Genomic DNA, 23,697 nt, shown 5'->3' with positions numbered 1-23,697 from the left:
TGAATAGTTTGTTTTCGCTATTATTCTTCACTACAAACATAAATGTAATTCATTTTCATTGAAATTCATTTTCATTTGCAGTATCATAGAAGTGTTTGATTCATTCTTCTCTCACTAATTTTGTCTAACTGAACAAACTACATGTATATCCCTGCCTATCCATCGTTTACCCTTTTTTTTAATTCCATACTTATTCGCATAGAATCAATTACTGGGATGGTATGTGTATCCAAATCAGAATTTCATTTCACAAAACTAAAAAAGATAATAATAATTAAAATACTAGATTTTAATTCGTCATGCGGACGAATTAGGTGGTCTGTCCTTATTCTCGCCATCATGATCACTATTACCATGTTCAGGCAGATCAATATGATCATGATGACAACGGAATGTTCATTATGGATGGAATACTTGTGAAAGACGGGAGATGATAAAGCACTGTGAAAAAGGTCTCTTTAATATATGACAATACATGTGATATGAAAAAAGTAATTATAATCTGTTTTATCTTGCTAAATTTTAACTTTTATACATTTTAATTGTCATAAAGGATCATGTACGAGGTGGTAAAAAGAAAAAAAAAAATCTTGTTCACCCCAGGACTCGAACCTGGGACCCCAAAGACGCTAGTCAAGTGCGTTATCCATTCAGCCACGATATTCCCCATAGAGATTACACGTAAGCAAATTTGAGAATTACAAATCCAATTTTGCAAGCGAAAAACTGGCATGATCCCGGCATCTGATAAAAAAATGGAGGGAACACTTACGAAAGCTTAGAATCTCAGCTACAACATACTAAAAGCTCAGGGAAAACTGACAAGAAAAAGTGGAGATATGGCTCACGAAATAGAGGAATGTAGAATCTAGTTTTGAGAAAAAGTCATGTCCCATAGAGATTACACGCAAAATGAGTAAAAATGACATGCCTTTATTTGCAATTTTTCAGGATGATCCCTTTATTAAAATGAAAAATGAAGGATAAACTCAGAAAGAGTAAGACCTAAGCTACAACATATCCAAAATTGGGCGAAAATTGATCAATATTCACAAAGTTAGAGCAAAATTTGCATAATTATTATGACATCATAACACGCAAAATGGATATTTTGACTTCCGACGCCATTTTGATGACGTCATAATATACGTTAGGGTCCAATGAGACATGAAATCATATGTATGATTCATACTCTTATCGAAATATGAAAAAAAAATTGGGGGTCCCCGTTCATTCTGAAGAGCTACAGTGAATTTTTAATGGGCATGTTTTTGCCCATAAAGAGCCTATGGAAAGAGCTCGCGCGCACGCGTGCTGCAAAGTTTAATGGGTGCTCATTCCCTCATTAATGATCGTAGAGAGCTGATCGAGGTATCAATTTGATCAGAATTATATCAATGATAGATACGCATAGAAAAAACAGCGAATTTATGCTGCGTAATGCCCTTACGCATGAAAACGCACGCACATATGTGCACGCACGCAAAATTTTGAAATGCTTAAAATGACCTGAAACGTACCCAAAAATTTGTATAGGCCATTTTGAGAATTTGTTTGCTTTGACGCGCGCGTCATGACCTTTACATGACCTTTGATGACATTGACAGATGACCTTTGACCTAAAGTTTATTTGATGTAAATATGATTGACTATTGATTATCCGTTATGTAGATATGACCAAATTAAGAATTGTACAAAATGGCGCGTAGATGACGTCATCATGACCAGATGACCTTGAAAAGCTTAGTAGAGCGTCTCTAAGATAGACTCTATAAATGACAAAAAATTCAGCCAAATTGACAAAGCCGATTCGGAGAAAAGTTGGCGAAAAACATAGGTGCGAATAAATGAATAATAAATGAAATAAATGAATAAAGAAAACTCTGACGAAATTAAGAGGTGATCTGTCATAGACAGACCACCTAAAAAAATCTTAGCAAATCACTGCTCCCTCCTCTACTATCTAAATCAGATAATGCGTATTAATAGAATATAAACTTTCTAAGGGCAACATCCATAGTAAAAACCATATTCATTGCTTGGTTTTCTAATACAAACTATAGTTTTGGAATGAAAAAAATGACAGAAAATATCCCAAATCATACATCCTTTTAAACAAAAATAAAGTGAAGCACATGTTAAGAATTTAAAGTACCATAATCTTACCCTCACCAGTGTCTCTACAACAACGTTCCCATCCGTGTCTCCACAATGTCCTGTTCTTAAACCCAAGACACTACACTATCCTTGGACTAAAAAATAACTAGACACATTATTTCAACTAACAAGGAAAGATGACTAATTGACAGCCGTGAAGGGGAAGAAAATGCCACATTCTGAGACACTAACCCATATGCTGGATTGAAAAAAAAAAGCAGGAAGTTATTTGTGTTCAGAGTTCAAATTGTGGAGAGTGGGGGTCTTTTGTTGAATGTTGTTTCCTGTTGGCACTTGCGATGAGCCTAAGAGTTTGTAGCTTGAAATCCAGGGGCACCCACAAGATCAGTGGCTTTACATGTATTATGTATCAGAGTCCTCTCAATCAATTACCAAAGTTTCCTGATCAGTTGAAATGTGGCCGAGTCGTAATGCCAGATCGGATTCCTTCCAGTTTTCAGTTTTGAAATGTCATTGTTGATTATCATCCATCAGTATACATTCTGGATATAACATTCTACAGTGTCTAGAATGCAATTGAATTGAATAGTTTCTCTCTACATCCGATCCTACATACATTTGCATGTTAATATGATTCCAAGTCTTTTTTTCCGAAGAGTAGAATCGATTGATAATCCTTTTACCTTTGAACACAGATTGGAATATTTATGGTAATTTTAACAGAATGATAAATGAAACCTAAAAAACAAACGCTTGATATATGAGATCAAAGATACTACAAGGGGGGAGATCAGACAGTACATACATGTAGACCGGGTAATGAAACGCTCGGGAAAACCCCCCCTACAGAGTTTAAAAAGTAACAACCTTTTTTTACCTTTGCGTATCGCGAGATGGTTGTGTACAAAACATATGAAAGAAATGGTGAAGGGTTGAAGGAATACACAATTTTTACATTTAAAAATTTTTTCCATCCAATTTTTTTTCTTAAATTAAAGATGAATATATTTCAGAGGTTTCTGGGTAATAAAAGGTAGAATTATTCCCATGCACCACCCTTGAGCCCTCTCCAATGTCCCCTCTCTCATTTCCCCCATGTTTTATACACAGCTGCGTGCCGATGTGTGATAGTTTACTTACTCAACGCTAGTGGGCGTCCTTCCCCAAGAGCATTTTTCGGGCGTTTGGGAGCGTTTCAAAAAATAATCGAAGTGCCCAATCTTCCCCTTGTAGTATCATTGATGAGATACATTATTTTGACTTTGTATACTCATGGACCTTCTGGTATACTTCACCTTTATTTTACAATGCAAAGTTTAATACTACATTATTCTTCAACTCGTTGATATACTCTGTCATCATTTATGCCATACTTCAAAAAATGCTTGAAAAAGTCTGAAGAATCAATCCCTTGCATTTCTACAACCATGTTTCAGAGATCAAGGCATTGAATCTCTTTCTGTTATGGATGTCACCAAACAAGGAGCTTCAACACCAAAAGATTGCATGGAAATAGCCTTTACTGCACACAAAACACAAATTGTGAATATAACAACTAGAGAAATTCCTGAATGAGTATTAGGAGAATATCTGAACAGTGAAATATCAGCTCATACATTAGCCTCTTGTCGAGGCCCTGTCGGCTGCTTTCCGAGCAAACATGGCTATAAGCAAGGGAGAGAGCGAAGCAGAGCGCCGCGAGACAGGGCCTCTTGACATCTGACCCGAATTTCACCGACTTTCTTTTGTTTTTTATTGTTTTTACCAATATACCGACCAAGAACTGGTCGGTGAAAATCATCCATTGAGAGCGCGGGCCGCTATGACGTCATATTGAATATTCATGAGCTCATCTTGAATGGCGACCCGTGGATTCTTGGCGAAGAGTGACGACAAAATATCAAAGAGCATTGAATATGCCTCTAAAATGCTAAATATTGACCGATTTAAGGATTTGCAAGTCGATGAAATTAAATCTGCACTGAAAGGATGAGATATTTTTGTAAATCTACCCACAGGATATGGAAAAAATGTAATATTTCATGCGATTCCACTATGCGTCGATTATCGATCTCCGCTGTGCGGTGAGGTAATGCTGGAGTGGAGCTTCCCCTTGACTCGAGTCTGACCAGCGGCTGACCAGCATCTCCCGGCAAGTTTCGGGGCGGTGATGGGTCTGTTACGGCCAGTACTAGTAGTAGCAGTACCACCACTTGTAGCATTTTGCTGGTTATATCCCCTTTAGTGTCCCGCAATTAAATGAATCCCCTGCAGAATAGTGGACTACTCTAGTATTCCGAACCCCGGACGAAACAGCTTTGACATTTCATTGGTTTACTAGGTGACCGGTAATCTCATGACTCATGTATATTCATTAGGAAGACGTTCCTCATGAATATATAATTCAGCTCAGATGTCAAGAGGCCCTGGCTCGCGCCAGGCCTAATTCGCTTCGCGAATTAGAAAATCCCTCGCTTCGCTCGGGAAGCAGCAGCCAGGGCCTCGACAAGAGGCTACTCATACATTTGTATTCATGTGGAGTGTAATAGAGGACCCACCTTGTAAGCTAGCTTGCTTGCCGTATGTATTCCTGCTTTCCTTGGCATTTCTCTTCTGCATTGCCCTGCGAAGGGACTGGTTGTAATCCGGTGGGCTCTGCCTCGTCAAGAACGCCTAACACATTTTTCAAAACAAAAAAACAAAAACAATTTAGTACTCCATTAACAAAATATCCATATACACTGAATATGATCACAAAACACAGTGATCAACTCAAAACTCTCTTCACTTTAAGTATCAATAAGACTTTTATAGTGGACCGATTCCTTGACTTGGTACAAAATTGTTAATAACTGGTTAAGGTCAAGCTGTTGCATGCAGGGAAATCTCCAAACAAGTTCCATCCTGTATTTTATGAAGTTTAATATGATTAACCAAATCATAAGCTCCCATATGAGCACTGCATGAATCAAAGTACTGCAGTACTCCATCTAACTCATTGTTGGTAAAGTAAATTATTATCTCTGGCCTTCAAGTAGATAACTTGTCAGGTATCTTGTTAATAATTAATGACTTTCTAGAACAAAATACAAGCTCATACACAAGCATACAAATCTGTAAATCAAAAGAGCATCAATCCATGCATGAACTACTTGTTGAATCTCAAGTGTTGTTATGGCTGTTATCTTCCTTTCAAGGCTCTTCAAATAAAAACAAAACAAACAAATGACTTACACTTACCAAGATCCATTTGAGAAAAGCAACTTGAAGAGAGAGTGAGAATAAGTTCTGGATACTGAGGTATATTCCAAACATGATTATAACCCAACATGGTCTTCATGTCATTTGCCAATATCCAAAAAGCAATAATCTCAAATCGAACAGAGAACTAAATAAATCTACATGCCAGATTTCAGATCTTTTTAATGTGTTTGGTTTGTCAATGAAATGTATTCCAGAATGGCAAGTACTGCTGGAATGGTATAATAGAAGTTGCTAATTTCAGGAATGTTCTTGGAGTCTTTTCCTGACTCTTCTCAAATTGTCTCCTTTTTATCCCTTTTCCAATTCACATATATCAAATTCATGACAGCTATATATGAATGAAACATGACAATCAGTAGTATAACAAGGTGTGTTATCTATTCAGGGTGAAGACATGAGAACAAACTCTCAAGGGTGGGGATAAAAGTAATAGTCATATGACTAACATTAAATGCCAATTATAATTTCTCAAACACTATTAAAGGATCTAAAATAACACATCATGGATTTGAAAGGATTACATTCATATTACTTACATGAAAAGCTGTAGATCATATTTCTATGCATGTAATACCTTTACATGATTTATCCATGAGTGACATACATCTAATCATGGTTTCATTTGGATTTATTCATATTTTATCCAGTCCAGTCTTAGTTCTCACTCTCTCTTTTCTATACATGTACATGTGTTGTTTGTACTATTATTTACATTTATCTAAACACATAAACTCAAAGCTAAAAAACATCATGCATTTTATACAAACAAGAAATACAAGATACATTTTAAACCCACAACTGGAATGTCCAAATCATATCATAAGTGCAGATTTCAAACTATTGTTTGAATGCTGATATGGCCAGATAAAATATGTTCATGCTATTTAAAGTTACAAAGATAAAGGTGAACATTTATCATCAATTAAATTTTATTCTTTTTTCAAAAGAAAACATCATATTCACCAGGGACACTTAACAAATACAGTAGTAGGGCTTATTGTCTGAATTGTTTTGCCATCATACGACATCATTTTATTTACTAATGCAGTCGACTTTTGAATAATCTTCATGGTCACAAAAATTGATTAATACTGGCTTTGCTTCCATTCTATTTTAGTTCTATCTTAGTATCTTCTATAATAGTTTCATGCTGGGGGCATGCTGCTATACTAGTATATCAGGACGTACATGCTGCAAGGCTTGGCAATAGACTCACATCCTCATACTCCTCATCTTCCTCTACTTCATAATAATAGTCCCTCAAATCATTCATTTCCTGTTGCGGGAAAGGGGGTGGATGGGGGATAGAGTCAGCACACACACACAATGAGACATACAAATTACTGACAAAAAAAAGTATGCCAAACTGAAAGATACCAACCAGTCACAAAGTTATGGTTTACTTGTCTAATACAGATATACATGGACAGCAAATGCAAAGGAAAATTTCAGAATCCTATAACATTTGCAATAATGTAATCCCCGTGTAATCCCATATTTTCAGATAAAACTTTTAGATCAGCTGACCATCAAAATAAACATTATAAATACATACATGTATTTGGCACATTTCTATTATTTTGTCATAGCTTCATGTAACAGTAAGATAAAATACAAGAGTGTCCCTAAAGATGATCTCCTTTATTCTTTATGTAAAGTGACCCATCAACACATTTGGATTTTTTGAAACAATTTGTTTTTTATTGTTTTCATAGCTGTAAAACAGACATGTAGAGCAGTAAAAATTATTGATGAAATATATAAGGAAAAATACTGAAGATATTCTATTCAACATTTTATACATGGAACAAAACAACTATACAGCTTTCATATCTTGAATCTATCAAACACTGAAATATATAAAGTAAAAGAGAATTTGAAATAGTAAGTTGTGGACGAAGAAGGAGGACCGTTGGTGATAACCCCATGATGTGACTGATCTCTGTGGGATAATGTACTATCTCTGAAATCTGAGATCTGTTTTGAAATATCACCCTGCCTGATCGGTCACAGGCATCAATTTTCATTAGCAGATATTACAAATGATATACATGTATCTTGACAAAATAAATCCACTTCTCATTTACAGAAATACCCTGGGACACAGTCTATTTTCATAAACCTTTAATGAGGAGGGGATAAAGGTCTAGTGCTTTATTAATAATGGTTACTATAAATGATCTTTTTATTTTATTTCCATTCCTAAATGTGTACATTAGAGAATATCATTATCCTTCCTGTAAAATGTTATGAATCAGAAAGGAATGATAAAGTGTACTTGTGGATCCAATCGATCACATTGAATTATGAATTCTCATTCAATTATCATTATTCTACTTTATACTATTTAAATCTTCTGGACCACTTGAGCATGTAGATTAAAAAACCTATTTTGATCATTGAAAGTTTACTCACATATTGAAAACAATCTTCGATAACACTGCAAAATACATGTAAAGCACACAAGTTACACTGAAACTAAATCATATAGACAAGTACTTGTACATATATAATCTTCATCATGCAATAAAAACTTTTCCACCAACAGCCATACTTCTACAACGGCAACATGCATCACCAAAAGATAGACACACACAAAAAATACACTTCACCACAAGAGGGTGCTATAACCATCACATCACACAGTATAATTGAATGACTTTGCAGGAATACGGCAATTTCATACTCAGAAAAAAATAAACAAAAAATATTTAAATGCTGAATGTTCATGTTACTATAATTTGATAATAACATAGTCTGGATAAAAATGTTTAAAACATTCAAATCTTTCATTACATTTACAAGACACACCTCTTCATTATCATCATATCCAATCCATATCAATTCAGAGGGACGGCTTTCTTTACACGATTCCTTTTTTATCATTGAAAAGCATGAAGTGAAATAAAAACAAACAAAAAATTGAAAAACTTTTAAAGCAATGGCATATAAAGAGCAGAAAATAAATAGTGTTTGGTACATACTGCAATAGATTTCAATATCAATTTGACATGGGATACATACATTGTTGTATCATTTTTTAACTTGTGGTATTACCACAGAAGAGGAAAAAAAACACCTCAAATTCATTGAACTACATTTCCTGAACTATTTAAACATTGTCATGTGATTTTGATACACCATGCCGATAAGAACATATGAATTAACAATACAATAGTACCATCCTGGCACTTGTTATGCTGTTCATTCTCTATGATAAAGAGTCTGTTGTATTAATCCTTGCTTTATGATTATGGATAACCCCATGAGATTTGATGAACGTTTCACCATCTGGTTCAATTACTATTCAATGCTTTGTTTACAATTTGCATGAATTCTTAAAACCCATTTTCTCTTTTATCTAGAGGACCCTCCAATTTACAAACATACCCGTATGATACAGAGAATATAGAGTATGAAGGATTAACAAGGCCCAAGTGTTTATTGCATTATAAATGCAATAAGCATATGATTTATTTGTACTTTACAGTATATAGTGATGTCATTTTTTTTTCGTTCATGGATCGGATCCATGGTATATCATGAAGGGTTGACTGTTCCAATGCATAGAACTGATATCCCTATAATCGTCCTGCTTTAAAAAAAAAATTGAAAGAAAAAAAATCTTGTTTTAGAGAATTCCAAATTAGGAACATTTCTCACATATCAAAGAACTGTTTTCTGAATGCATGATTTCCAACGGGTCTTGCAATACCCCTTTAATGACTTGTAGATACAGATCGGATGAAAGGTCGAGGACCAGAATAAGCTGCATTATTTGAGTGCTGCACTCTATTTCATTTCTGAATTCATGATTATTCTATGCTCAAAGGTCATTTCCAATGCACTGGTAGTGTGCTGACCATGGACGCTAAAGTGGCATTATTTCTTCACTGCACTTGTGACAAATAAAGGGGTATATTAAGATACTGCAAATTTATTATGGAGATTTGCAGCTGTTTGCCTCTTTGCAAGTTTTTCTTGAAAACAGTTGGTACTGTTGATACATGCACATTGTTACTTACAAATCCAATTTCCTTGTAAAGTATTCAATTGTGCATTTAGCTGTTTAATATAAGATAATTATATGATTGAACTGAATGAAATATAAGCATACCTGCTTGATAAAGCCTTCTTGGTCCTTGACCACTGATATATTATCTAGCTGTAGACTGTCAAACCTATAGGTTATGGGATGTGAGATACTAGTGAGTCAAGGAATAATCACAACAACAATCAAAGTAATAATTTAAATCAAACAACCACATAATATAAGAGAATAGCAAGGTAGAACTGGAAGATGATTTAAATAAGAGTCAGAAAGGTGATCATATCTTTTGTCATCTATTCAATTACAATTGGAATAACTTTATCAATTGAACAACGTAAAAGAAAATCATGAGGTAAGAATACAAGAGAATCAAAGTACATCAAACAAGAGAAAAAGGCAATTAGGTCTAATGCAGTGAAGTACATGTAGTTGCTCTTAAAAGAACAATAGGATACACACAACAGACATCTATTACAAAATTAGAGAGGATTTGAAGTCTACCCACTTGACTTCTAACCTCCCTTCTAATTTATCTAGTCTTGCCTCATCTTTCTGTGAACCGTCTGTACAATTTCCTTTTAAACAACAGCCATTTACAGGACTACCTACATGTACATGGTTAAAGGTAACCTTGTCCATGTTGCCAAGATAACGATGCTGCTGTTATTTTTTTAAACAGATTTATAAATACAAATTTTACGATATCCCCACATATATACAATCACTCAAAATCCTGGAAAGGTTACCAAAGGAGCATACATTTTTCTACACCACTTTCCTTCCTGCAAACACCCCCCCCCCCAGAAAAAAACCCTAACTATACACAGAAGAAAGTTCCTCCCTCAGTACAGCCCTTCAGTTGGGCATGCATGTTACTCCGTCTTACATCATTTTCATTCAAATTCATTTTTCCTTCATATCCAATCATCCATCCCCCCCCCCCCCTCTAAGAAGGTAGCTTCTCATGCATACCCTCATCCAAGTCATACCCCACCCCCCTCCCATTCCCCCATCTTCATCGTATGAACCAGAATGCCCAACCTCAGTGGTCCTCAATTCAATCAGGAGAACTTGTCTCCTCACTCATCTATGGCGTGACAATAAGATGTATTCACACCCGCCTGGTCAGGGAAAGTATCCTTGATTTCATGCACTTGTTCAAGTTGATAATCATTTCATGCTTTCACACCTGCTTAAACTATAGTGATGATAAGCAAACAATGAAATATAATATATTCTCATTTCCATAATATTCTTGGTCCATCTCCCTACCTCCAATGAGATAAGATTTTCTCATAATTTGCTTTCACACTGCATTTATCCCTCCAGCATCAGAAATATCCTGGTATAAATCATCATAATTTTGAGAAAAAAAGTGCAATCTGCATGAATTTTCTTATGCAGATAATACAAGTAATTTGCTTCCGCACTGGCAAATTATGAATTCTCTTACGAAAAAAAGTTATTTTTGTTAAAAATAACACAGGTGTGAATGCCCCAAATGGGAAAGCCGATCTCTCAGACGCCAGTCAACAAGATGATGAGAGAATTAAAAGCCCTCAGACATCCCGCTAGTCTGGTGGATGCTGGGATATTGGAAGAGTGCCGGAAAAATGACAATGAGAAAAAAAAAGAAATCAAATGATCTGTATTGGCTAGCTAGTAGTTCATTATATTGACCACAGGGGATTTCTCATAGATCTTATTGCAATCATTCACATCACTGGTGTGTACTCTGTTAAATTAGAACATAGAATGCAATATTACAGCGAAGTGCAGAGTATGCTAAAGATTTGTATGCAGTATGCACCAGTTTATCTTGTATGTACAACTTTATGCACTCTAAAGATCATCTCTTCAGATGTATAACAATACCTGCGTTTACATTTTTCATACCATATTGCAAAATGATAGCATGGATAGTTTAGAAAACATTGTTGTATAACTTTTCGTTTCTGCAGTCTGACTATGCAGTATAAATCTGTTTGATTAATATATTACTTTAGTTTTCAAAACAGTAAACAATTTAACATGGCGTTGATCTGAATAACCAGGATGTGGTTTGGAATGAAAACATGATCTTGATCCAAATTTGGGATTTAAGTAATGAATTTATCTGATTGGGAGAAATTTCTGATTCATATCAGTCCTCTGTAATTGGGTCTTCCTTTCATCAATTCATACATGTACATGCAACTATGGGATAGATCAAGTACACATAAATAATGTACACATTATTAATATACATTTACTAGACGTGCATGTATGTAGTTCTCCTGTGCACATACACATACTAGTAATTCTTTCCTGCTTATGAATGAAGACAAATTGTCTCTGTACTATCAATATCAATTTGGCTGACTGAATTACTGTTGTTTTCTTACTCAAGATTCCTACTGCTCCAAAACAAATTGCATTGATTTATGTTAGCATAATTTAATTGACAGCAATCTCATATGTTTATTATTTTATCCAAAATATGTATATTTGATTCAAATAAAAGGCAGAACCCATGTTAATTGTCAGCTTCAGTGTTTTTGATCGTACAAATATTACATTAATAGAACAAAAAATAGTTAAAGTCATGGTAACAGAGCTCAGCACTCAGCAGCCAATCAAAATTAAAGTTTTCATGGTGGTTTACAATTATTAAAGTTCTAGATCTGATTTTGGCATCTAAAGATATTGTTTGTTACATACCATTTCCACTATGTTATATAAATAAAATTTGTTTGTTTTAGAGATATTCTGTATCGGATTTGAAGCAAATAAATATCTGATTTCATAATTCAAAGACATATCTCCATGCTTGTACCATTTACCAAGAATGATGTCGCAGTAATGTCTAGAATACAGCCACCTTGGCACAGGTTTATCCATCACTCAGCAGTGTAATGAATGTGATTAATACAAACAAAAAGGATATCATATCCAAACCGGATGGAGTCGCCTTTCTTCAACTGGATGTAGGTCTCCTCTGGAATCCTCGAATCATTCACGAACGTCTGCAATGACGAGAGAAGGGAGACAGAAGAAATATATGTGACAGTAATAAACAAAGAACAAAAATGAGAGGAATACACATTGCATATGGGACATATAGAGAATGACAGAGGACTGCAGAAGAAAGAAGAGAAGAGGAGATACATAGAAGGGGACAGGAAACAAAAATAAGGGAGAGAGAAGAGAGAAGAATGCAAAAGGAGGATAAGATAGGAAAGTAGTGGACACAACCCCAACCCATGTTGAAGGGATTGGGGGGGGGGTGCAAGGAGAGCAGCAGGACGGGGATACTTGGTGGAGCCTCCATAACACAGAGCTTAAATATTTAAAGGTCAAGTCCACCACAAAAAAAATTGATTTGAATAAATAGAGAAAAATCAAAACCAAACTAGCATAATGCTGAAAATTTCATCAAAATCGGATGCAAAATTAGAAAGTTATGACATTTTCAAGTTTTGCTTATTTTTCACTAATCATAAATATGCACAACTCAGTGACATGCAAATGAGACAGTTGGTGATGTCCCTCACTCACTATTTCTTTTTTTTTATTGTTTAAATACAATATTTATTTTTTACAGATTTGACAATTATGGCCGACTTGACTGAACCATATAGTATTAAAATAACGCTTAATCTTTGTTTCACTTGACAATGAGAAAATTTAGAATATTTCATATTTCATACAATAAAATACAAAATAAATAGTGAGTGGATGACGTCATCATTCTCCTGACTCTCCTCATTAGCATACTGACCAGTACGTGCATATAACCGTTTTGTGAAACTTAGCGAAACTTTGAAATGCCATAACTTTCTTCTTTTACATCCGATTTCGATGAATTTTTCAGCATTATTCTTGTTTGATTTTTATTTTTTTATTCAAATTAACTTTTCATTGGTGTAGACTTGACCTTTAAAATCGAGTATCTGATCGATCACTCAGCTTTATGTGAATAGAAAGATTAAGTGTTGCCAAAAAAAAGGAAATTCTTTGCAAATTAAACTGAACACAATAGTTCTGTTAGTGTTAGAATTGTGGGAACATTTCCAAGAAGCATTGTCTAATGGAAGGATTTTTCTATCAATTTATTAAAATTTATCTGTTTCAGTTGGATGACTATAAATAAATCTAGAATTACAATGCATACAAGTCGACAGTCCTAATCCCAATGGCATTGCATATAGGTTAATATCCTTGGTGCTTATAATGTATAGCTGATACTGTATAACATCAATGTCTTGTTTATCAGTTTTCCTAAAATCATTTGATCATGTAATCATGTATGGAGGTCCCCACATTACTATCAAATGACAAATAAAAAATTGACATTACTGTACCAATACATACTGTTTATGAATTAATAATGTATGAGTCAATGCATTGTCAACAGTCGAAATGACAGATAGAGAGAGGTCTTTTCCCTACAACTCTCCATGTATTACACACCAAGGTGTGGTCCAGGCAACTGTTCAACAGACAATAGGAAGCAAGGTCACTTCAGGTCACAGATGAGTGGACTACCTGTACATGGCTTTGACACAAGCTAAATACCTATGGTATTCAAAATATTTAGATTTCTTATAGGATACAACTATAATACAGGACCATGGGGCACATAAATGGTAGAAGAAAAAAAAAATACGTAGACCCTATAGGGTCCTAATGTTGAAGAAAGTAATATTTGGTTTACTATAATAAAAAGTGCAGGACAGGAAAATCAAATTGTAACAAGAAAGCTCTATGAGTGAAACTCTGGGTTTTCAGTCAGAGGATTACAAATTTCTTTATTCACCCTGTATGCCTCCATGTACAATGCATATCCCTTTCAAATATGGTGTTGCAAGAAACATGCAAATTAATCACAGGTCTTGAAATTAATTTCAAATTTGCAACTTACGGCTGATCTGGTCCTTACTAACAAAATTTTTTATTGATTTGCTAAAATTTGAACTGACTCACTCAAACAATCTATGTCAGAAACCGTTCTGAGCACATACATATATACTATGTCCAATATCAATTCTTGCAGATTGCATACAAATAAAGAAATAGTGTATGAATTGAAAAGTTAAAAAAAAAGTGCACATGTTTGATTATTTATAATGTAACTTTAATATCCAGAATGCAGACAGTTCTGAGATAAATTGTAATTTCAAAGCTTATTGCTAAAATAACAATATTTTTCTGTCACCAGTACTTATGCAATGTAATTTCTGATTCGAAGATTGTTTCAGATACTTCAAGCACTCATAACATAAACAAAACTATACAATTATTGTACAAGTACATACCTTCTAACTAGCCATACCACTGCCATCTTCCCTGTAAAACGGGTGTGATCCAGTCAGGTAGACGGGTTGGAATTAAAATGATACACTGCTAGATACAAATACACCCTAACTCACTTTTTAACCCCACCATACATGGCAGCTTCTCAACCGTATCTCCCTTTGTCACACTTATGAAACATAAATATGAAACACTTAGTTCTATAAACCTTATTGATGACTGGATCATTTTCTAGTCATGCGTGAGAGCATTGGGAGGACGAATGCCATTGAATGATATTCTGTCAGGCACAATATCGTCACATTTCACATTTGCCAACCACGTTTTTGAAAGAAGTGGCAAATTGGATCTGAAGTTTCATCGAAGCCTTTTCAGAGGGGGCGAAATGTGGGGCAGTGAGGTGTGCCTATAAAATAGAATTGGCAATACTGAGTAATCACACCATTATGGGATATGAAAGAAAAAAAACATTAGGGAATAAATAATTCTTCACTTTATTATATCACCACAAGAGGAGCATAAAAGAGTACACTACAAATGGGATAGGAACTTCCAAATGTCATTTTATGTTAAACTGCATGGCATGTATAGGGCTCCTGACAAAATTCCAGATTTATATTTTCCTACTGTCATGATTGATGTGTATTAGGAAGTCTTCCTGTTCCGTTGAGGGGGGAATCACCTACTGATAACTGGGATTTCCTCCAAGTACTGAATGAAAAGCTGGTGTGTGGTCCAAGATAATCTACTTTTCATTTCATTATTTTCATATTTGTCTCTGGATTGATATTTCATTGAGAGATGGACATGAGTTCTTATTTTCCTGTGTGCAAATAATAACTTTTTGTTACAAATATGAAGAATTTCAGAAAGCACAATAAACAATGGGGTTTAAATGTTTGGTTTTCAGATATACTGTACAAATCACTACTGATATTTTATTATAATGATACTAATACTACTATTAATAATTCAAACTTAGCCTGTATTTCGTTGTCATCTACCTAAATACCCAAAATTTTTTAATCTGTTGAATATTTTATAAGTTATCATGCGGAAACCAACTTGCATATTTAATGAGCTGTGACCTTTGACCTGCGGACTCCGAATTCAAACTTAGCCTGTATTTTGGGGTCATCTACCTACACACCATAATTTTTTTTAATCCATTGAATATTTTTCGAGTTATTGCGCGGAAATCAAGTGGGGGGGGTGGATGGAGGGAAGGACGGACAGGGGCAATGCTTAATGCCCCCTCCGGACTTCGTCTGCGGGAGCATAATAAAGAAAAAGAAAAAGAAGAAAAAGGAAATAATAATAGCAGGGATTCAAGCTCAATGTGAATAAATAAGTAAGGTACATCACAACATGTACAAAAAAAATCACAAATACATCTGCTGTTGAGTATAAAGCCTTCGATTATTATTTCCATTTCTGATAAATCATTGAAATTCAAAAGGTGTCAAAATAAAGGAGATGGTGTGAAGTTTCAGACCATTCTGCTCACTATTCACATGACTGCATCACTGCATGGAAAACACACATAGATAATGTGCAGCACACCTTAAATAAAAAATTGAACTTCTTGTATTGACACCATATCTTGAGAGGTTAGAGTCTATGTAGACGTTTTCATAGGGCACAGGGTTGGTTCCGTAGCAGGGGAAGTACATGCTGCTACTTGAGATTTCCTGCTTGCAGGAACTCATAGGAAGAACTCTCAACATATCAAAATATTACACACCTTATGCCTTCATACATCATTCTTTGGAATGAAAAATATTTCTTGTGAACATATTTTTTATGATTTAGATTTATATGTAGACATTATATTTGTTGGCCTAGGCTACATCAAATGTACAGTTGTTCAAACCTACCCTATAATTATTCCAAACTTAATATCAAATTTATACTTTCTTCACATGATTTGATTTTAGTTCATAAATCACCTACATTTCTTGGAATGATAGAACAAAATCAGAGATTGTTTTACACCCTTGTCCACACCTTAATTATACAAGTTAGACCAACAGTAGGGGTTTTAATAGCGTACATCACAAAGTGAAATCCATGATATATTTTCTTTCGTTATAAAAATATATTAAGTGCACCTAAGCGCATAGGCCTACACTGCTGACGATCAATGATCTAGTAATTGAGTGATTAATATTTCCAGACATGATGTCTTGTGTCCTGCTGAGGTTGGCTATCTCTAACATGTTCTTGGACTTAGAGCCACTTATTTGCCATGCAAACGGCCAAGGTCAAGTTCTCATTAATAATCCAATATTAATTACCATCTTCCTTCTGGTCATTAGCCAGTGCTAATAGAACATTTTATACCATGGTGTAATTGCTTATGCAGTGTCTATACAGGCAAACCCTTTCCTCAGAAAGAGCAGCTCTGGTATTTTATTTGCACCCATTTTGTACGTTTTTCCCCAATAAGGAAGATAAAATGTACACCTATTTTGGTCTGATAGACTATCAAATGTCATTACTTTACAGAAATATAGAAATAAATAATCACAACTTCGGGATGAACTTGTTCAAATCTAGTTCAACAATGAATGTTGAACAAATGACTGTTTTATTGTCCTGGCTTGTGATTGAGGCTGGTATTTGAAGAACGACGATCAACAAAGTCTGCTCCAAAGCTTCCAGAGTACTCGGTTTCCTGAGAAGGAACTTTTGGTCTGCTCCCAAGGAAATAAAACAACTTTCCTACCAAACGTTGGTGAGACCAATCCTGGAATACGCCTCCCCTGCATGGGATCCCCATTACAAGAAGGATACCCAGAAAATAGAAGCCATTCAGAGAAAGGCAGCTCGTTTCTGTATGGGGAACTACAGACAAACCAGTAGCATCACAACCATGTTACGGGCCTTAGAATGGGACTCATTGGAAGACAGACGGAAATACAGTAGACTGAGCCTAATGTTCCAAATAATCAAAGGTCTTGTTGCCATCAACCCCAAAAACTTCATCCAGCAAAACACCCGGCAGACTAGAGGAAATAGTATCAAGCTCCAGCATCTACTAGTCAAAAGGGATGTTCATAGATACAGCTTCTTCCCTCGAACTACCAAAGATTGGAACGAGTTAAACATGGACACAACATTGATAAACTCACTAGACTCTTTCAAATCCAAACTCAATCAAAAACCTAGCAAGTGACCTGCTTACTTGGTGATTTCACACACATCAATAAAGTTGGCGGAGTACAGCAAGTCTGCATATGCCGACTTAACCCAAGACAAGACAAGTTCACATTTTCGACTGCTCAAACATAAATACGTGCATTGAGGACTACATCAAGTCAAGAACTAGGTTCATTTCATGGTAAATGAATTAAGCTATGAAAGAATTTTAATATTCCAATGAGGCATCATATTGTGACCAAAGTAAATGGACTTTTTAGGCACTCTTCAACAAATATGTCAAAGCTGAATTCATTTTCTTATGGCTATTTAATCTCTCAGATAATGTCTGGATTCATATCCAGATATTAGGAATAACAAAAACAATGTATTTTAATTAAAAAGTCCTGTGTGATCTATTAAACTGTCCTATACTATATCATACATCTAATTTATAAAAAAGTTGCAGGCTTAAGCTCTTGGTTTATCAAAACATGTTTTCTGAATTTAAAATTTCAGTCTACGAGAGACTGAAGGAATTGTGTACTAAAGTAACTATAGAGCGAAGCAATGTTGGTGTTGTTGCAGTCTGTGTGAACATGGCACATACCATTAAGTTATGATTATTTATACCTGCATATTTTCCAATTTAGGAATGATTCTTTTTGTATATAGCATAAAACTAATTCAATTAAATAAGAAACAATGCTGCATTTTATAGAGAACCAGAGATAGCTTGTGCTGGATTTCTTTCAAGACCTACATGTGAGTGATTGAAGTATTAATTTGTCTGCAGACTAGGAAAAACAAGGGTTTGTGTTTTGCCACATCCACAGTAGTTTTACTCATCAAGAATAATCATGGGAAATGGCTCTTTTTTACAAAACATTTAGAATCATATTTAAGGACTGGCCTACGCTTATTGGCCAAAGTGGACAGGGAGGTCGGTCAACCTGATGGTCAATTCTTCAGTCTAAGATAGGAAGTGAAGGAAAAAAAAGTATGCTCCAACTAACAGAGGGTTTCACAAAACATTTTATGCTATGAAGATGTGTTCACAGATTTTTTAACATACCATGTCTGTGTGTGTTTGCGTCTTAAGTTAAAGTGAATAAGAATTGAATAAGTTACAGTAATATTTACAATGAATTGTAATTTTTCACACATTTACCCCCAAAAATCCTTCAACAACACTATTGATCTTGAAATCAATACATCAATGAGGTCAAAGGTCAGATAGGGCCTACATATTGATGATTCTAAAGTAATGAAAGAACAACTCACCCCGTTGAGACTTCCAACGTCCTTTATGGAATGCGACCCGTCAACCTGGTCATAGGCAATCACTGAATGCTGTTTGTCTACACTGCGAGACTGAAATAAATAAAAACAAAACACAATGGAGGAAAGGGTGAAATGAATATAATTAAAGAATAAGGTTAAGTGATTTCCATGATGTTGAACTAATTGATAAATAGATTAATCTGTACCGAGCTGTTTATGTGATATGCTATGAATTCACAGATATTTCCAAACAATTGCAGGTTTATAGTAGCCCTTCATCAAGCCCTGCATAGCCTATTGATTAGGGGGCATATCTGCTCTCCATCCACCTCCATGTAACAATTGACATTGTCAATTATGTTTTTCTCATTTAGCAAATTTATACAGAAATCAACAAAATCCTAATCCACACTGTGTGTATCAAATTTATTGACAATATCTTTCAAATAGACATTGATAATAATTTAGCAATACAGATCAACAAACTGGAATATATTCAAAGATTTTAGAAAAAAAAGACAGAAGCCTGTATTCTCATGTAAACAAATTTCATTTGCCAACCAACACATAGGCCTATACTGTACATGTCCACAGTATTGACAGCACTGTAGTTCCAATAGGACATACAGACTACATGTTATTGAAGAGTCCCAGACTTTCTATTCCATCCACTTCAGAATAATGACTAGGTGTGAGAGTAAATGAAACTGGAATGCCAGTGTAATAAGGCTATTAAATTGCAAAACCAAGCCTGATATACACACACATTCTGGGTATGCAGATCTGCATGATCAATAGAAAGATGAACAATATTTGCATTGCAGCTAACTTTGTATGCATATCTGACAGTATGTCAAATAGAGACAAATCACTTGATTGCCCTGCAAATACTTTAAAAAAGGCAGACCAAATCGTTTCCGTTTCTAACATATAAATTAGATTGATCTTTTTGTCATTTTGAATCAGAGAAATCTTATTACAAGTTTCTTGCTCAGGTTCTGCATTGCAATTGATGAAATTATTCCCATCAACTTAGATAGTATAAAAGTAGTAAGTCTACAATACATTTCCTGTTTTCAGCTCATGTGGTTTCCCATAAAAACTTACTTTAAGTTGTAGACTGTCCTCTTTCTTTTCCTTTTTCTTCTACTCATGAACAAGAAAAATTACTAAAAATTTTAGACTTAATGAACATTGTTTTTCATCAGATTCAAGAACATGATTAGAAGCTTTCTGTATTGACACGCAGTCACATCGCAGACTCCCTTCAGCATTCTCACAAATGGTTGATGCATAATGTTCTTCTCAGGAACATAGTAGCCTCCCTTACAGACCAGGGAATAATTTTCCCGGTATCGCATCGCAATTTGCTCTACATTTTTGAAAGACTGCTATGCATAGTCTTTTGTATAGCATATTTTTACTCTTATGAGTCCAAAAATACTATTCATATTTGTAAAGCAAAATTATTCCCTGCAGACGTTATAAAAATGGCAACAGATAACGCTATCAATCACCAGTGGAGATGGATTATACATCTAAATACATACATGTACATACTCCTTTATCATGATCAGGAGTGGTGATTGATCACCACTTGCAATCATGTTTGTACAAAAAGTCAGGATATAATTATAAATGACTAGTTACAGAACACCACTGATTAACTTCATGGAGCTTCTATGCATGTAATACCGTGTGGAACTGTTTACAATGTGTCATACATCACAATGCTGTAAATAAAAAGTGTAAAACGTGTTACAATTGGTGATATCATCTGAATGGCACATTAATGATCACCTGTTGCAATCAACTGCAAGTGGGGATAGCATGTAAGTGATGTGTTACTTGTCATCACTAGTGACTGATTGCATGGAGGTGGTAACATCTGAAACCACCCACAGTAATAATTGCACTGAAAGTACACAGAATTTTTTTTTAATCTGACACTGAAAGGTGAGATACAAATTACAATTGTACAAACATACTTGATGGCTTATGCAGTATGCTATAGTATGCAGTACTTAGCTTTAATCTTTTTGCATTTCAATATAGGCCTACATGTAGGTCTGAAAACAATAGCACAGTAAAAATCCAAAACATACATTTAACTTTTGGATGTAAGGTTGTTATCAATACTTGGCAGAATGGAGTGCAGAATTCCATTGTAAGGCAATGGCTACATATCAAACAATTATGAATCTTATCAACAAGCCTAATCAACAACATTACCAATAATCACAGCATTCTGCATTCATCTTTAACATTTTATATCAATATTGCTTTCAAAACAATATATAAAAACCACCTTATCAAAATATGAAATGAAACTACAAGATCTATTAAAAAAGAATCAACATAAGTGGACTTTTAGTTTTCACCGGTGCCCTGTATTGTTACTCTTGTGAAAGATAAAATCAATACAATTGAATGTAATTGTAAGTTTATGTCAACTCATCAACAATAAATTACAATCAATTTTAGATATTGATTGTATCTCTTTAGTCTTAATATTACAGAGTACCAAATAACTTATTACAAACATGTAGATATGACCTACAAGTATGATATACAGACTATGATGTTATGCCTGTGTGTCATGTAGTAACTGTGTAGGCTATAAAACCAACAGCTGTGGGAGATTGAATATCCTTACAAAAGTTCAGTGTCAATTAACAATGCAATGATCGAGAGAAACGTAGCAGCGACCGTGTACACGCAGGATTCCTCGACAATTGTCCTAATCAACGTTAATTGGCATATTATTATTCCCAGTTCAATATTTAACAGCTCACTGCTATTGTACAGGTACATAGAGCACAACATAATTCACAAGATCTGTTGATAAATTAGTACACACAACAAATATTTTGATAATCATGCAATTTTCATGTAATGCTACAAGTATAAAGATTAATCATGCACTCTGACAGAAACAAATGCAAAGCCGTTCATTCATTACTGCCTGCATAGAAATTGTGACCATACAGGAAATAATACTTGTATTCTGAATAATCTGCATATATAAAGCATCCATATTGGTAAGCTCAGATCAATACAGGGAATCATTTGAGCTACTGATTCCAAGGGTCATTTATGGCCCATCCATGAATAATCTTTGTGTTTGGAATAAAATGTCAGACAAATCAGCTTTTCATTTTTTACTCAGATTATTAATCCTTTAAATATGATCATCAAATTATATTGATTTTCCTGAACACAACACCCAGTCCCCTACGGGGCCCCGTAAAAAAAATAACTTGATATTATAACAATTTTGCAATAACAATTCAAAGCTACTGAAATCTTTCAATTTGATTGGCCAATGATTAATATTTATCATGAAACGGGGACCCAGATCTTGAACCCACTATGTATCTTACATAGACCTCAAATTTAAAATCTACTACAAAAAGAAAGCTGTAGAGTGAATATGGTGATGATCTGGCCGAATTGTTTTGTTTCCATAAGGTAGAATTTAATGTTTTTCTCATGGCAGGATAGAAATAGAATATGGGGGTGGGGCAAATCAAGGACAAGGTCATTCATTACTCACCTGGATGGAGATGTCACACTGGTCTCGACCAATCAACATCAAATCCTGCTGTAGGATGTGCAGCATTCCCGTGTTGGCAACCAAACACCACGCCATAGCAACAACATGCCACAATGGGTCAACAGGGCAGAGGTAATGGGGAGGGATTCCTTACAAAATTGATCTTTTATGTCCCGTAATCCCAGGTCAGGCTGCTAGAGATGTACTTTTGTGGCAAGTATGTCAAATGTATGTGTGAGCATCCAAACATAACAGTTCATGGGTAGCCTCGTAATGTGATGTCCTACTAAAAGTTAAAGTGCACTTGCACAGAACTTGATGAGTTTATTGGAAATTAGCGTTTCCTCCAACAAACATAGCTGATGATATGCGGTTACTTGGCCCAATTATGAAAACAGCATCTTGCCCCTCAAAACTTGCTGATTAGGTCTGTTATTACATTACTCCAGATCTATGTTATACGCAGATTACATCTTCGCTTCCATGGTAATCAACTCTACTTGAACTTCAGCATATGTAACGCTCAGCTGTAAACAGGGTAGATAAACATATGTGTTCATAGGCCAAAGGCATGCAAGCAGCAGCAGCCCCTAGCTATGTTCTCTAATATTCCAACCGTGCATGTTTGTAGCATTACAGGAAGGCACACAAGGCATGAGCTGTTTGCAAAGAATTTAGGAGTAATTTCCAGTGATTGCGATCTTCCCCCAGTACTTCTGTAGCCAAATGCAACAGATCTCAACTTCCTTTAGCCTGATAGGGAATCTGACCTCCCCCCATTAAATCCAGAGCTAATCCATACATCCAGGGATAGAGAATGAGAGACACATGGATTTGACAAACATTTGACTATCAGGTTCAGGATATGGGTCAATGCACTATTCAAAGGTCATCTGAGGTCATGCTGATGTTGATGAAGCAGAAACTCAATCAAAGCCAAGCACAATGATACATGTAGGCTGTGATGGGAAATAAAAGAGGGAGGACA

General features: G+C 35.1%; 1 protein-coding gene across 3 annotated transcripts in view; it reads right to left on the bottom strand.

The window, feature by feature from the left end:
- LOC129264833 (centrosomal protein of 170 kDa protein B-like) overlaps positions 1–23,697 on the bottom strand; it is a 55,446-nt gene that overhangs the window by 29,275 nt on the left and 2,474 nt on the right. For 2 of the 3 annotated variants that reach the window (XM_064102127.1, XM_064102128.1), the window contains exons 2-6: positions 22,710–23,668; positions 19,154–19,243; positions 12,360–12,438; positions 9,500–9,579; positions 4,677–4,791 (exon numbers count right to left, since the gene is read on the bottom strand). In XM_064102127.1, the coding sequence (XP_063958197.1) occupies positions 4,677–4,791; positions 9,500–9,579; positions 12,360–12,438; positions 19,154–19,243; positions 22,710–22,805 (460 nt within the window). In that variant the 5' untranslated portion in view covers positions 22,806–23,668. Of the gene's footprint in view, positions 1–4,676; positions 4,792–6,598; positions 6,659–9,499; positions 9,580–12,359; positions 12,439–19,153; positions 19,244–22,709; positions 23,669–23,697 lie in introns of all 3 variants that reach the window. The other variant, XM_064102126.1, reaches the window with a different exon arrangement.

Source organism: Lytechinus pictus, chromosome 7 (genome assembly GCF_037042905.1).
Source record: "Lytechinus pictus isolate F3 Inbred chromosome 7, Lp3.0, whole genome shotgun sequence".
Taxonomy (NCBI): domain Eukaryota; kingdom Metazoa; phylum Echinodermata; class Echinoidea; order Temnopleuroida; family Toxopneustidae; genus Lytechinus; species Lytechinus pictus.
The sequence above is the reverse complement of the archived record's forward strand: the minus strand, read 5'-3'. Positions and strand labels throughout refer to the sequence as shown.